Source organism: Taudactylus pleione, unplaced genomic scaffold (genome assembly GCF_031769625.1).
Source record: "Taudactylus pleione unplaced genomic scaffold, aTauple2 ptg000041l, whole genome shotgun sequence".
In the NCBI taxonomy this organism is placed as follows: Eukaryota; Metazoa; Chordata; class Amphibia; order Anura; family Myobatrachidae; genus Taudactylus; species Taudactylus pleione.
In genome coordinates, this window is record NW_028284443.1 from 49,897,587 (window position 1) to 49,912,542 (window position 14,956).

Here is a 14,956-nt window from a genome sequence, read left to right on the forward strand (position 1 = left end):
TGATTAACCTTAAATATGCGACTGAAAGCCCAATCTAGTCTACAATATTATAAGGCATACTCATGAAAAAGGTGTAAGGCTAATATTTGCATCCCTTGCATTGCAGTATGGTTTGGTCCAGATGCAAAGTTACTTACACTACTGCCAACACAAAATCAGGCCCTTAACAAACAGGTAGGTTAATTAGCCTGTGACAAATTTTATATACACATACATACATACATATATATATATATATATATATACACATACATACATATATATATATACATATACATACATATATATATATACATATACATACATATATATATATACATATACATACATACATATATATATACATACATACATATATATATATATATTTATATATACATAGAAACCTGCACTCACTGCACCATCATTTCTAAAACTGGGGTGCATCCTCAGTAGTCCATAGCTTATTTAAATATTAAAAGTGATGGAAGGCACTCACCATTTCTCTTAATACACAAAATAGTGTGATTAATTAACTACATGCCACCAGTATACATTGCATTAGCCAACGTTTCGGCCCCATGCCAGACCTTTTTCAAGGCACAAAACACCTCACACACCAACCAAAGAGAAGGAAATTCTATTTTTTTTTTTAGCCGCGTTAATTAATGGGAGGCCAAAGTAACAAGTCAATTGTTTTTGGGTACCGATTAATTATCACACTTTTCGTGCCCAATTAAACCGGGTTTAACCACGTAAAACAAGTAAACCCATCTAAAGTCCTGGTGAGGACACCCAAACAGCAGTTTGGGCCCCCAAACTACAGACTATTCGCACATTTCTGCTTGTCACCACAGGAGGCTGTGAGCAGAAATGCCGGAGCCTATAGTGCCCGAACGAAGCAAAGCAGTCTCATCCACTACTGTGCAGCTATCCGCAATATAAACATGACACACATTTGCTCCACTGCGACAAGGTAAGTCACTTATTACATTGCAAGTGCCATAATACAGTTCATTTACATACATTATCTTCATTTCATAAAATCAGTTTTATAGATCGATGGCAGAGCAACTTCAATTATTGGGAGCTACATTGTCTCAAGTTACCACAAACAGATAAAAGATAACAGATTAAAATCACATTACCTGTTGTAAATACTGATTGATGGTAATGTGTGCCATCTCTGCTCCTTACAGTAAGATGACACAGATCCTGTTAATGGAAGAAACAACAAGCAGCTAACACAGCATACTGATGAAATAAGACCACAAGGTAATTACAAATGGCTGATTATATAAAGGAGGAAGGATACAGTATTTGTAGACATCCCCCTGGCTCAATAAGAAATGTGACTCCTTCATACACCTAGCACAACCAACAGCGAGTAATAGGAAGGCTCTGCAGCACTGGGTCAGCCCGACACCAAGTTTGGGCTACAGGCAAGTATAAAAAATAGCCGGGACTACCACTAAACTACTGACTGATAGAAAAGGCAAGTCTGTATCATGTAGGTATGGTGCACTAGTCGGTATTTCTAATTAAAATTACATTACACTATAATATACTTAAAATATTTACCTGATGTATTTGCATTAGTGTTGCTTGTAAACTGTATAGTCCGTGAACTGTGCAAAATACAGTACAAGTAGGCAAACTCAAAGCTTTAAATCAATTACTCTGTCCTATTGTTATTTAGTGAATGTAAGCTCTCACGAGCAGGGACCTCTTCCCTCATGTGCTTCTCTTTACATTTTCTTCTACTCTCTACTCCCCATTAGGGCACCTTACACGTGACTGATAACTCCCGGCTGCTTACTGTGAGTGCTTTAATCGCTATTGCAGCAATGTATATAAATCGTGTCCTTGTCCTGCACTGTAAAGTACTGTAAGTTACTTGTTTCTTGTTCACTTATTAGTTCTATGCATAATAATAGTTTTAGATTATGTGTTGTACAGATGTACGTAGTTAGTTTTATTTTATACTGTTTAATTATCTTCAATTTCAACTGGCACTCTAAGCTGTTGGTATAAGCATGGAGGACACACTATTACTGTTTTAAACATCTACCTTGTCAATGTATGGGACACAATCCATCTAATTTTGTAACTAGCTGGTACACCCGGCGTTGCCTGGATTGAAGACTGGACCCTGAAGTACGTACACAGCAGCGCTTGGTCCCAGTGAGTTGTACTACATCTAACAGTAAATCAAATTACAAGATAAAAAGACCATGTTCATAAAGGGTTGGGTATGAAAAACCGGAGGCTGACTAGCCGCCAATTCATATCCCAACAGCGGAAGCCCGAAAGTGCAGAATCCCAACAGAGAGTGACATCCCAGGCAGGTAAGAAGAACTGCACGGGTTGTGACAGGTGCAGGGTGCTAGAATGAACACTACTCACTTACAGCTACTAAATAAAGGTTGATGACCTGGAAATTAGGTAACGGCGCAATAAAACACTGTTCTGACGCCCAGACACGCCTACGTTCACAGCACCACTCCTCCGTTCACAAGCACCTTCCCCTGTTACCACCCACAAACGGCACTATCCATGACTCAAAATAGCGCTCAGTCTGTGTACAACGAGCGCACGATTCCCGATCGCAGTGACTGGTTGGCGCACACGCAGACGGGCGACAATCGTCCATAGCGTGCGTCCGCAGCTTAGCGTCCGGGTCTGAATCAACCCCAGAGTGTGCTAGAAGAAATAGAACAGAGAGTGGCACTAGATCAGAGTGACATCCCAGGCAGGTAAGAAGAACTGCACGGCTTGTGACAGGTGCAGGGTGCTAGAATGAACACTACTCACAGCTACTAAATAAAGGTTGATGACCTGGAAATTAGGTAATGGCGCAATAATTTGATTGTTGGATTGCCTGAGGAAGCTGGGATTACACTTACCCAGGGAAACGCGTTGAGCTTTAAACCACACCACTTTCGACCTATATGGAATATTGACTCTTACCTACGGATTATCATTTGGACCTACATTTCTCCGGATCCCCGGTTTGCGGCTTATCACCTATGGACACCCCTAGAGCACACAACTAAGACTGAGTGCTTATGGACTTTGGGGATCATTCCACATTCACTGGTGAACATTGCTGCTAATTCATTGGAGGAGGTCCTATATCCAATAAGACATAATAGGAACGCTAGTGCTGTATGTTTCCTTTTTCTGGCACACATTGGAACTTTTTATCTTTTATCATTAATTTTTAGAGTTTTTTTTTTCTTGCACAATACCATTTTGGATTTTAATTGATAACAATATAATAATATATTTTTATAACACCGTCTATATGAAATATTAACCTTTTTCTAACCAGCGCTGTTGTTTTGTTTATTTATTTATATGATATTAAAGAGGACTGACTACCATCTCACCAGCTGCTGTTGACAGCGCACCTAAAAACTCCTTTGTGTATATACACTAAAAAAAAAAAAAAAAGTCTTATTTCATTCTTATGCTCTGCGCTCACTGACATCCTTGATGTTCGTGAGACTTGCCAGGACATATTTATACAAAGACCAAACCATCTTGGCCCCCCTAGAAATATCCCTGGCCGCAGACTGAGGATGGTAGTATTTTGATGCCTTAATTACATACATTAGGAAATACTTGGGTCAGCTTTTCAAAAAAATAATAACCTGACTTGGGAGGGACATAAAATATTCATTTTTCAAGACTACTCCACGGAGGTCACCAAAACCCGCAAAGAGTTCTACCCTATTTGTCAGTCTCTCATCCAATAGGGCCGTAAATTTGCTCTTTTATACCCCGGCACCCCTGAGGCTCTATGTGGGCTGCTCATTTATTGATTTCACTATGGTTGCAGATGCCGCTTTAAACCTGAAAGAGTTGCAGGACTCCAACGTTCCAGATGATAAGTCTACCTTATGCTCAGCTGTGGGCTGAACCATACACTCACCTAGTGCGCACTTCCGTGGGGTCGGCAACCTCATCGCCTGATCTTTTGTGCATGCAGTAGGATCAGGCGATGTGGCTGATGATCCCATGCAGCGTTATGTGCGGGGGGGGGGCAGCATATCAGCCAGTCGGGCTCCGGATCACTCAGAATGTACGGTCCGCCAGATATGTCAGCCCTGGGATCGTGGGCGACATCGCTGGGTACACAATCGTTTAGTGTGTAACCAGCTTTACATTTGCTGGGTGGTACTCCACTGTTCCTGATATCTTTTTGTCGCCCTGAGATGTTGTATTTCTCTCTGAGCTGGGTACAGTAAGGATTTGTGATGCTGGGAATGAGATTTGGTACTTACCATATGTACCAAACGTTACAGAAGGTTTCTGTACTTTTCCAATTATTTTGTTTTTGCTACTCACCTCTAAATGTTTGTCTCTGTCATATTGTTTTACCTAACCCTCCCCCCACACTCACTTTTCACATTATCATTTCTTCCTCTGCTAAATGTATTGATTATATTATCAGTTTGCGGTATATTCTCCTGTTACTGCATTAATGTCTTTCTCAGGTAAACCACGTCACAGGTAGAATTAGGGACACTGAATGTGGAAGGTTTTAAGTTAAAACCTTTTAAAACTTTTAACTCACTCATAAAACGCAAAAAAGTTCTGATCTGAATAAGACGCATACTGACGTGTCATTTCTTCAGGAAACTCATTTAGTTCAATCTGATGTTGCTAAACTTAATACACTGGGCTGGTGGGTGGTCTCATCAGCTCCATTTAAGTCTAAAGGCACCCTTATATCTGTGATTCTATTGTTGACCCTGAAGGCTGATATTTTATCCTTGAGGTTACCATTTTTCACATACCTAATGTGTTATGTAATAACTATGCACCAAATAAGTGTGATAAATTATTTTTTCGCTCACTTCTAAGTTATATACATTTGCAGATAACTTGATTTTTTGCAGAGCATTGAATATGGCGCCTTCCTCGTAATGGACAGAAAGATCCCTTCCAAAACAGGTACCCACCTTCCTAACCTTGGTATACCATAAACTATCGCATTCGCAGCAATTGCATATAACGGATGTCTAGAGGACACCAGATTGACCGGGATTATTCATGCTTGTCGGAAGCTCACGGGACCTTCTCTAGACTTGATTACATCTTGCTAGCAGACTCTCTTTACCTGAGTGTTCTAGACAGCAATACTGAGATTACCCACATATCAGATCATACATCAGTTTGGGTCTCCCTTACTACGACCATTGATAAACATTCTTTCAGACATTGGAGATTTCCTTCACACCTCCCTTAAATTCCATAGTGGAGTCCTCATGGCAGGCATACAAGCATGATAATTTGGTTCATGAGCACGATAACACCCTACGGTTCTGGCAGGCCTCTAAGGCGGTAGTCCAAGGTGATATTAATTCCTATGTTGCCAGCAACCAAAAAAAATTCTGCCATTATTTAAGTCATCCCAATTAGCTCATACAGAAGCCTCCAACAGATTCATTCCTCTCCTACCCTGTCTAATAAACAGTCCTATTAACAACAGAAAACTCATTTTGAAGGGATTTTGGCAGAAATGGGAGATTCCGTCACTTTCCATAAGGAATTTCAATTGTATACATTTGGAAATAAAACAGGTCGGCTTCTGTCTAATTTACTACGGGGACCTCGGACTACAACTCTCATTCAACGTCTTCGGAAACCTCAGAGTACTTATAGCTCTTCTTCTAGTTCTCAGATCACTGCTGTCTTCTGAGATCTGTATACCTCCCAACATGACCCTCTCCAGGAGGGACACAATGCTCTGGTCCTGGGCTTCCCTGGTAAGAGGTGGGGCTGCAGCGCAGTTCAAAATCAAATAGGGGAGTCACACCAACTGTCATTTCACACACTGCCAAACATCACTGGCTGGGACTCACTGGCAGTTGGTGTGACTCCCCTATTTTAATTTTGGACTATGCTGCAGCCCCACCTCTGGAGCCGCCACCAATCATACATTACCAGGGAAGTCCAGGACCAGAGCATTGTGTCCCTCCTGGAGAGGGTCATGTTGGGAGGTATGTCTCTGTATACTCATTCACCACCTGCTTCCCACAACTATCACAACCCATTACCTCAGCTGTCTTCCGCCTTGGCTGCCTCGGTCACTACCCTTGAAATGCAGGAGGTTACAATGATGGGATCTGGAGTGCTGCCCCATACACCCGGGAATGTACACACACCTGTGTCGCTCGCAGAGCACCACAGGAAAGTTGCAGCTGGGATATGCTAGATTGCTGACACAGTGGATGAGGGCAGCGCCACTGGAGCACACACTGTCCGTGCGGATACAGTCGGCTATTACACAGCAGAGCTCTCCTCCATGACTCTCCAGTTGCCATACGCGAGTCAACTGCGCATGCGCCTAACCCATACCTCCGGCCACCGCTGATGACGTAGTGACAGCAGAGACCCTTGTCCCCAGAAGGCGCATGCGCCGCCCGTGCCCGCGTCACTAGCACTGTTGTCCGGCGACGCGAGACTTCCCGGCGCATGCGCGGTCCCTGCATGGTGAGTCTACGAGAGGTGCCAGTGCCAGTTCCCGGTGTTACCGGAAGAGAGCTCCGTTGTCTGTAGTCATAACAGCCCGAGATAGCGGGACGGCTCCCCACCGGCATAGTTTGTTTATCAGTGTGCTTAGTTTCCATAGAGTGAGGCCTGCAGCGCAGCGGCACCCAGGAGTGTGTCTCCCCAGCCTGCCATGGTGTTTATTAGGCTGTACCCGGTAATCACACAGGTTGGATGCTGATGTCATGCGGCCTTGTGGGGGATATTACCTTCTGCTTTGTCGGCAGTGACATGGTTATGCAACCTTAGGAGGAGACGGACTCGGGGATCCCTCTATTGGAACCAGGTGCCCCTTGTTATTGTATTTCCATTTAGTACATAAGCTAACTCATAGTCACCATTTTATTAAACAGTATTTGCTTTTTCTATTCTTAAGTATAATATGACTCTGTGGTTCTCTATTTTATCATATAGGCTTATGTCAAAATCTTCATTTTTCCATAGCAAGTGTTCTAGTTACTTCTATGATCTTTCCCCTCATTCATGTGTGATGCCCACATTTATGAAAGGGATAGAAGGCATTCCGGTCATTTTAAAAATAAAATTGTGACTGTAATACAATTATTATTAAAAAGTAAATAAACTGTCCGGCACCAATTTCCCAATACTGTTTATTCTCAGTGTTGAGTCTAATCTGTAGTTTATACTTTTCTAGAATGTCTTTTGTATGCTGGTAATACTCTAAGCCCTGACTGCCAGTGTTCAGTATTACATGCTCAAATGATCAGAGACTTTTGTTATTCTCTACTTGTTATAGTCGTCCTTTGACCAGGATTTAATATTAACTTGGTTAAGACTGTGTGAACCTTGCTGCAGCATAGTTTATGTATCCTAAAGTAAATACTGTGCAGCCACAATATTCTCGTCTTTCATTTTACCTGAAGCCTTGGATCAATCTGCATGAATGATGGGATTTTATTTGCTAGGTGCGTATCTCATGGTTTTCAGTTGAGTACCTAAGGATAAATGTTCCTTAGTTTTTCAATGTACTTCTATCAAAGTTTTCACAATTATCACACCGCATACATGTTTATGTACTTTTTATCTGTATGCAAGATGATGGTTAATACAGAATGGTTATGTGTCTTGAATAACATCTGGGTATTTTGGTGTTTTCATTAGGTTTAAAGAAAATAGCTTGTGCGAAGAATACAAAATACAAGTGTGTAGTCTAGTGGCGGACAGCAGACAACCCTGCAGTTGCATTTGGCAGTCAGATGGGTTACATGCACAGTGCATTCAGTCTATATAAAGAGTTATCTATCATTGGATTGTGATGTCTTGCCATCTTGACTAGTCAGCCTTCACATACACTAATATATATATATATATATATATATATATATATATATATAGATCCAAAAAAAGGCGTCACTCGGAGACATGAAATGCAGGTGAAAATTCAGTTTTAATGGTCGACGTTTCGGAGGACAAGCCCCCTTTCTCAAGACACTGACATGTGTATTAGTGTAATGTGGTCTTTCCTATCCAATCACGTTCTCTTGTTGAGTTACGGACCTCAGATTCTTGTCTTGCTGACAGCTATATTACCCTTATGTGCTTTTAACTGAAAAATAGTGAGCATACAATGTTATTGAGATATGGAAAAAAATCACAACATGGCACATTCCTAGCAAAAGCCCTTTCTATAAGAATGGTGTATACATACCTGTTAAGACCATATCCAGTACTGTGGTTAAGTATCTCCAAAACAAAACTGAACTTCGAGCCGTATAATATAATACATCCTCCCCTTCAACAATTCCGCTCTTGCCCTCTCTAAATAATCTTCTCATGGAAACCTCTCCCAGCTAGTATTGCGCTGTGTAGCCCATAGACTGCAAGCTGCTGGGCCAAGTTCCGGAATGCTTCACATTCCGAAACTTGGCAAATCTGACAGCATCACATCCCCTATAAAAAACTATGGGATTTTGGCTGCTGGCGGAAATGAAGGGAGCGCAGCAGAAATCGGAAATGTCTGCTGCTGTCCCTCCATGATACATCTGTGGGATACTTAATATTTGCTGTCAGTGTTTTTTGGAGTTTCAAGTTGCTGTCGATTTTTTTGATGTTTCACTACCCCAGCAAATCCCCCATGTCTCCATTGCTTGTACTTTGTCTGCCTTTTCTTTACTTAACAATGCTACCCATATTTAGCTAGCATATATATCTGTGTTATTGCAATTTGATTGCTTCTTGCATTACGTTAGCTGATTTTGTATTATGTTACCCTCGTTTTTTCTGTGTTAAGGTGCGTACACACGTAACGATTTTTTGAACTATTTAACTATAACGACATCGTTATCGTTCAAAAAATCGTTCAGTTTCTGAGTTATAACAATGAACGAAAATCGTTCAAGCTCCCTCCCGTTTGTAGTTTATGGTTAACTTCAGACTGTCCAACGTAATGATTTTCATTAAGGGAAGGAACATTTTTCGTTTATCGTTGTAAAAATCTTTCATTACACTTCAAAAAATCGTTCACTTTTCAATGGATAATCTGTCAGATAATCGTTGGTTACAAAATCGTTACGTGTGTACGCACCTTTACTCATTACACTGTTGTATTACTGCTCTACATGTCACTGCATGATTTTGTGGTGCCCTTTAAATAAGGCAAATGATATTATGAGTGTGCAGTTATTCAATTTAACAATTTTGTTTTTCAACTTCAGACGCCAAATGAGTGGTTAATGATAATTACCTACTTGAAATTCTTCACCTGCTGCTGCACTGCACAGCTCTGCCATGGAGCAAGATGCTCAAAGGAAAGCGAACTTTTCAACACTAGTTGGTCATACCAATGGATTAACTAAAACTTCAGCCCTGGCCTCCAAACCTGCGGCTTCAAGAAAACTGATCATCAAAAATTTTAAAGGTTGGTTTCTGGGTCTTTAGGCCATTATACTACTTTGCAATTACTATGGCTATGTAAGCTAAGCCTTTATTGAGTATAAGTTTATTGGTATACTGAAAAATAACAGCTTTGGAGTATTATATTTATTGCATTGCATATCCCAACCTGCAGTGTGAAACAGTGTATTGCCTATTTACCCCCTGTGATGGTTGAAACACCTAGGGCCATATTCAATTAGGCTGCGAAAAGCCGTTATCGGCGTTACTTTATCACCGATGACGTAATTTTCGCATTTCTCACTTTTACCCGTATTCAATTTTCCCGACTTTTCGCCCGTGCAAAAAGTCAATGCATCATAGTGTTCACTCTAGCTCCGGCGGCAGGCAGGGCGCTGGAGCTAGAGAGGGCAACCTTGTGCGCGCTTCCGAAAAGGGGGCGTGGTCATGAAAAGGGGGCGTGTCTATAAGACGCGTCCCCTTTTCGTCATACTTGGGGGCGTGCCCGGCGCTTACGGACATGCCGGGCAGCCCCCAAACGCTGCAAAAAGGGAGAATAGATGCCGGGGGCATGCGCCCGGCGGCTATTCTCCGGTGGTGACCGGGTCACCGCATGTTTCTCCACCCGCGGGACACTGCGTCCCGCGGGTGAGAACGGTACCCGCAGGCTGTGAGGGCAGGGCGCTTTTTGCCCTCCTCCTGGAGGGCAGGGTGCTTTTTGCCCTCCAGAAGGAGGGTAGGGCGCCGCGCCCCGCTAAAAACAGCCTAGCGGGAACGCTACATCAGACCCTGTGAAAAAGTATCACCTATGAATAGGTGGCGAAAAAACTACAGAATTGAGGTTTTGGGGTACAAAGTTCCAAAAACCACCTGCTCCCCTTGGACAGTCCCCCAAAGGTATTCTGTGTCAAAATTTAAAGGGAAAAAAAAAAAAAAGTACCACAGGACACCCCAATAAAGGTACTTTCATTTTGGGGGTGAAAAATTAAAAGTCGGGAGACAAACTTCTAAATTAGCGAAATAGACTCAGGGGAAGTATGAGCCAGGTGTTTTTTTGATTGCAGGTTGCGGCAGGTGGATTTTTCACGTTTGTTCAAAGTTCACATTAGCCACTTATAAATATGCTTGCACCCCTTTTCATGTACCCCAAATTTGATGGAACTACTTATTTTGCCCCCAAAAAGTTGCTAAATGCTATCCTTCACTTTCTTAAAAACGCAAAACAGCTATAGAGACCATTTAAAGACCGCACATACCTTTAGCAGGGCTATTCGGGGGTACCCATAGTGAACCCCCATGTCAGACCATCTTTTGGGGTTGTCAGGCTGATTTCCCCAAAAATTACAGAACTTTTTGCAGATTTCCTATTCGCCGGGTCCAGTTTTCACCAAATTGAATATAGGGAATCGTGGGGATGAGCACGATACTTTTTCGACCTGGAATCCAGCGATGATGGCAAAAAGTCCGGCAACAAACTTTTGAATATGCCCCTTTGTAGGTTACTCATACTTGGCAGTCTCAGCCTTAATATTGAAATATATTGTGTTCACTCTAGGTTTGGCTCGGGGCAGGGCGCCGGACCGTAGAAAGAGTATTTTAGCAGCATGCATGGCTGAAAAGGGGTGTGGCCATAAGAAAGGGGTGTGTTATATTAAGACACGCCACCTTACATCACTATTGGGGGGCGTGCCCAGCACTTAAAGACATGCCCCCAAGCTCTCCCCTCTCATGAGCATGGCATCTATTCAACGGCGGTGAGCGCTGCGTCCGACTTTTTAGCTGGGGCACTTTATATGTAACCATTCTTCCTTCTACCTGGACAATAGATCTTGTGGTGTTGGTCACCACACAACCACTGTCGTATTAGCTAAACATTTCTTAAGGCTCTTTTGCAGTGATACGGATCCACCACATGTTGATAAGACATCTGGTTTGCTACACACATTGCACCACAGAGTGTTACATTTCAATGACCTTTTAATTTCACTTACTGTACTTTTTTTGTACCTCATATTGAAGATATATGCTCTCAAAAGCCCATGGAACTGAAGGGGAAAACCTTGTTAATAAATAAAAATAGGCAGGTAACCCCACCAAACTCCCATCTCTGAAATCTATTACTAGCCCCAGCACTATACAACCTCTTCTAGTTCCTGCTAAAACAGATTTCAAAAGAAACCAAGCAATTCCCACCCCTTCCAGCTGAGTGCTCTACAGCACTGGTGGGTGTGGTATGGCGTGTCGACATTCAGATGTCTACAGGTTCTGAATGTCGACACAGTCATTAGGTCAACATTTATTAAAGCCGACTTGGTTAAAATGTCAGCATGTTCACGTCGACACCAAAATGTCAACCTAGGGTGTTTTTTTTTTTTTGTTTGTTTTTTTTTTGTTTTTTTTTAGCCTAACACTAAACCTAATCCTAAAAATCACCAAAAACCATATGGCAACATTTTGGTGGCAACATGTTTAATGTTGACATTTTACCTGGTGACCTAATTACATGGCTATTTATTAATTGACGACCTAATGACTGTGTGGACATTCTGATCCTGTTGACATAGTAAATGTCGACAAGTCAGCTGTATTCGCACTGGTATCTGGAAAAACACTTGGGGGTGGTGGTAAATGTACTAAATGACAGCTGTGTTTTGCATTGAGTAGTATTGCTATTTTAATTTTCCTGCTTAAACACCTTACTGCCACCCCATTGCTCCGATATTATATGGGAAAAAGTCTATAAGACTCTTCTCCCATTGCACTAATATAGTATTTTCAAACGCTGACACATAGGTTACATGTTTCTTAATTATTTATATTAATTGTATTCATTCTGAGAGGTCAGAGTATTCTATTAGGTTGGAAGGGTCATGGCATTTATTATATTAGGTTACAATAGAAGGTTCAGTATGTAATATAAAATAAAAAGTATTGATCAACTGAAAAGGTACCCAAAGATTGGGCATGACATGTTTAGTAATTTATTTATTTTTTCAATCTTTTAAAGTACGCTAATAAATGCATAAAACGTGCAGAAATATGTCATGTTTTCTAAATATCTCCTGCAGAGGTTTTGGTAACTTATTTAAAGATTTGATGAATCATTTGAGTTGAGAAGGGTGCCCAAACTTCTGCATGCCACTGTGTATATTTATAGTAGGATGACCACTACATTTTGAAGGGGAATATCTTCCATTTAACTGTTTGTATGGCCATGACTTGAGTGTTATCTTGAAGAAGTGACTCTTAATTGTTGGTCACTGACCTACCAACTACAAAGATAAGTTGCCTGTGGCTGTCTGAGTTACATGAAGTAGGCAGTTTGGGGCAGATTGAATTACATTGTCTGTTTTTGCGGATAAAGTGCGTGGAACTATTCTGTAGCAGATCTGTGAGCAGTCCCTGGGGCAGCAGTTAATACTTAATTCTGTTCGCACCCTGCGGAGGTGTGAGGTGAGATGAGCGTTAGCTGCTCATATAACTTGATGCACTGGTCAATTAACTTTTAAATACTGCTCCACCAATGAAATGTGGCATTTCTACTTATATGGGATGAATGAATGATTAATGTAATTTTCATATTTAAGGGGATGGTGTCTGCAGAAGATGCAACATAAAAACTGTGTTAGGACATGTGCCATCATTATTACTATGTATACTTTTAAAATACATTTTTGTTTTAAAGTTTGAAGGATTAGTTACATTTTTACAACCAAAAAACAGGAGAGGTGTAGAAATAAGTAAATGAACGCACAATGCTAGCAAATGAACAGACAAGTCCAGTATCTGAATGACTTGCATCAATAAAACAGTCAATAGAGCTAATATTGTATGCACTAATATTTAAGATGACTGTATTAAACCTGAAAAATGTTCAATCACTGGCTGATTCACCCTGTGTGTGTTTTTTCTACTAGTTATGGTTTCAGCCCTAATGTCAGTGCTTTCAAGCTATAATATAAACAATTGACATGCACCCTAGGAATTGATACTCCATACATAAGCAAAGCCCTTTTATTGTTTCATCTTGAGATAATGTCACTGTATTTGTGTATATACATGATATATGTGTACGTATATATATGGAAAATGGCACTCCAAGTTGTGATTAAAAAACTCTGAGCTTGGTAAAGGGCACTTGGCTCCCTGAAACATTCTGAATATTTCAAATGCTGTAAATGAACACTTTGGTGTTTGAATCACAACTTGGAGTGCCGTTCCCATATCTTACACTGCATCCATTATATCATGGCCCCTGTGATAAAACATTGGACACAAGAGTGTGGGACTACATATATCAGCATGCCCTGCCACAGTTTTAGCATGCCCTAATAGCAAAACTGTGGCTTCATACTGGGATGTGTAGTTCCGCTGCAGCTGGAGGACCCGAGTTTGAGACCACTGCTCTATATGTATATGGTCTATACGTATAGATACCAGCAGCTTTAGCCTCTGGCCTTGAATGAATGGTTTTAGCTGGAGCCGGATTGGGACTGGACTCTACACAAACTGGAGCTGGATTGGGACCGGAATGTAGCACAAACTGAAGCCGATTTGGGACCGGACTATAACACAAGATGGAGCCAGATTGGGACTGGACTATAGCACAAACTGGAGCAGGATTGGGATCGGGCAATAGCACACACTGGAGTCGGATTGGATTCACCGCAGGTATCGGCAGGTGAACCGCAGACAGCTAGCCAGGGAGCTGTAGTCTTGTAAATCTAGCGATGAAGCTCAGGCACATAATGCGGTCAGAGAAGGATATTTATACCCTGGGTCACACGGTGATTGGCTGTTGCGGTCAGGTGGACTTTAGCCTGGATGCCATTGGGGAATAGCGGTCAGCTGACCAGGACCAACATGGCGGCGTCCAGAGCCGGTGGGAACGCCGCCTGAGCTCCGGGCCCCTGAGACCACCACCACCACGCTGGGAGTCCGTCAACAGCGCACTCTTCTGTGTCCCTCCAGGACGGGACCCCCGCCAGGATAGAGCAGCATGGCACTGAGGGTGAGGACGATTCCAGACTCTTTGGGAGCGAACACTGAACATAAAGATGCTGCTGTTGTGAGGCTCGGAGATTCCAGCAAGGTTAACTGAGAAATCCAGATTGAATATGGAGATTTGCACTTCTTATTGTAATATTTGGTACGAGTTGAACCTGGAGATACTTAAGGGTGTGGTCTAAGCAAATACGGACATTTTCCTATGTGGGAAATCCTGAATAGCTGCACTGAGAACTTGGAAATATCTCTAGGTCATTATGGTATGCCACAGGTTTTCAAACTCTGTCCTCAGGACCCCAAACAGATCATGTTTTCCAGGTCTCCTCACAGAATCACAAATGAAATTATTAACCTCGCCTGTGGATCTTTTAAAATGTGCCAGTGAGTAATGAATACACCTGTGCCTCTGTTGGGTGACCTGGAAAACATGAACTGTGTGGGGCCAGAGGACCGAGTTTGAGAACCACTGTGGTATGCTATTACCAAAAATGTATCTGGTAGTGCATTTTAACTGTGGAATGTTCAAGTAAAGCAATTTCTTCTTTTAATGCACTAT

The 14,956-nt window shown here is 41.9% G+C and overlaps 2 protein-coding genes across 4 annotated transcripts in view; one reads left to right on the forward strand and one right to left on the reverse strand.

Annotated features, from left to right (window-relative positions):
- The window catches only part of PCID2 (PCI domain containing 2), a 75,996-nt gene extending 69,640 nt beyond the window's left edge, over nucleotides 1-6,356 (reverse strand). The window contains exons 1-2 of one of the 2 annotated variants that reach the window (XM_088458581.1): nucleotides 6,156-6,356; nucleotides 1,128-1,194 (exon numbers count right to left, since the gene is read on the reverse strand). In XM_088458581.1, the coding sequence (XP_088314707.1) occupies nucleotides 1,128-1,163 (36 nt within the window). In that variant the 5' untranslated portion in view covers nucleotides 1,164-1,194; nucleotides 6,156-6,356. Of the gene's footprint in view, nucleotides 1-1,127; nucleotides 1,195-6,047 lie in introns of both variants that reach the window. The other variant, XM_088458585.1, reaches the window with a different exon arrangement.
- A 23-nt stretch (nucleotides 6,357-6,379) lies between these two features.
- CUL4A (cullin 4A) overlaps nucleotides 6,380-14,956 on the forward strand; it is a 115,232-nt gene continuing 106,655 nt past the window's right edge. Inside the window, exons 1-2 of one of the 2 annotated variants that reach the window (XM_088458566.1) lie at nucleotides 6,380-6,483; nucleotides 9,216-9,418. In XM_088458566.1, coding sequence (XP_088314692.1) covers nucleotides 9,289-9,418 — 130 coding nt within the window. In that variant the 5' untranslated portion in view covers nucleotides 6,380-6,483; nucleotides 9,216-9,288. The other variant, XM_088458558.1, reaches the window with a different exon arrangement.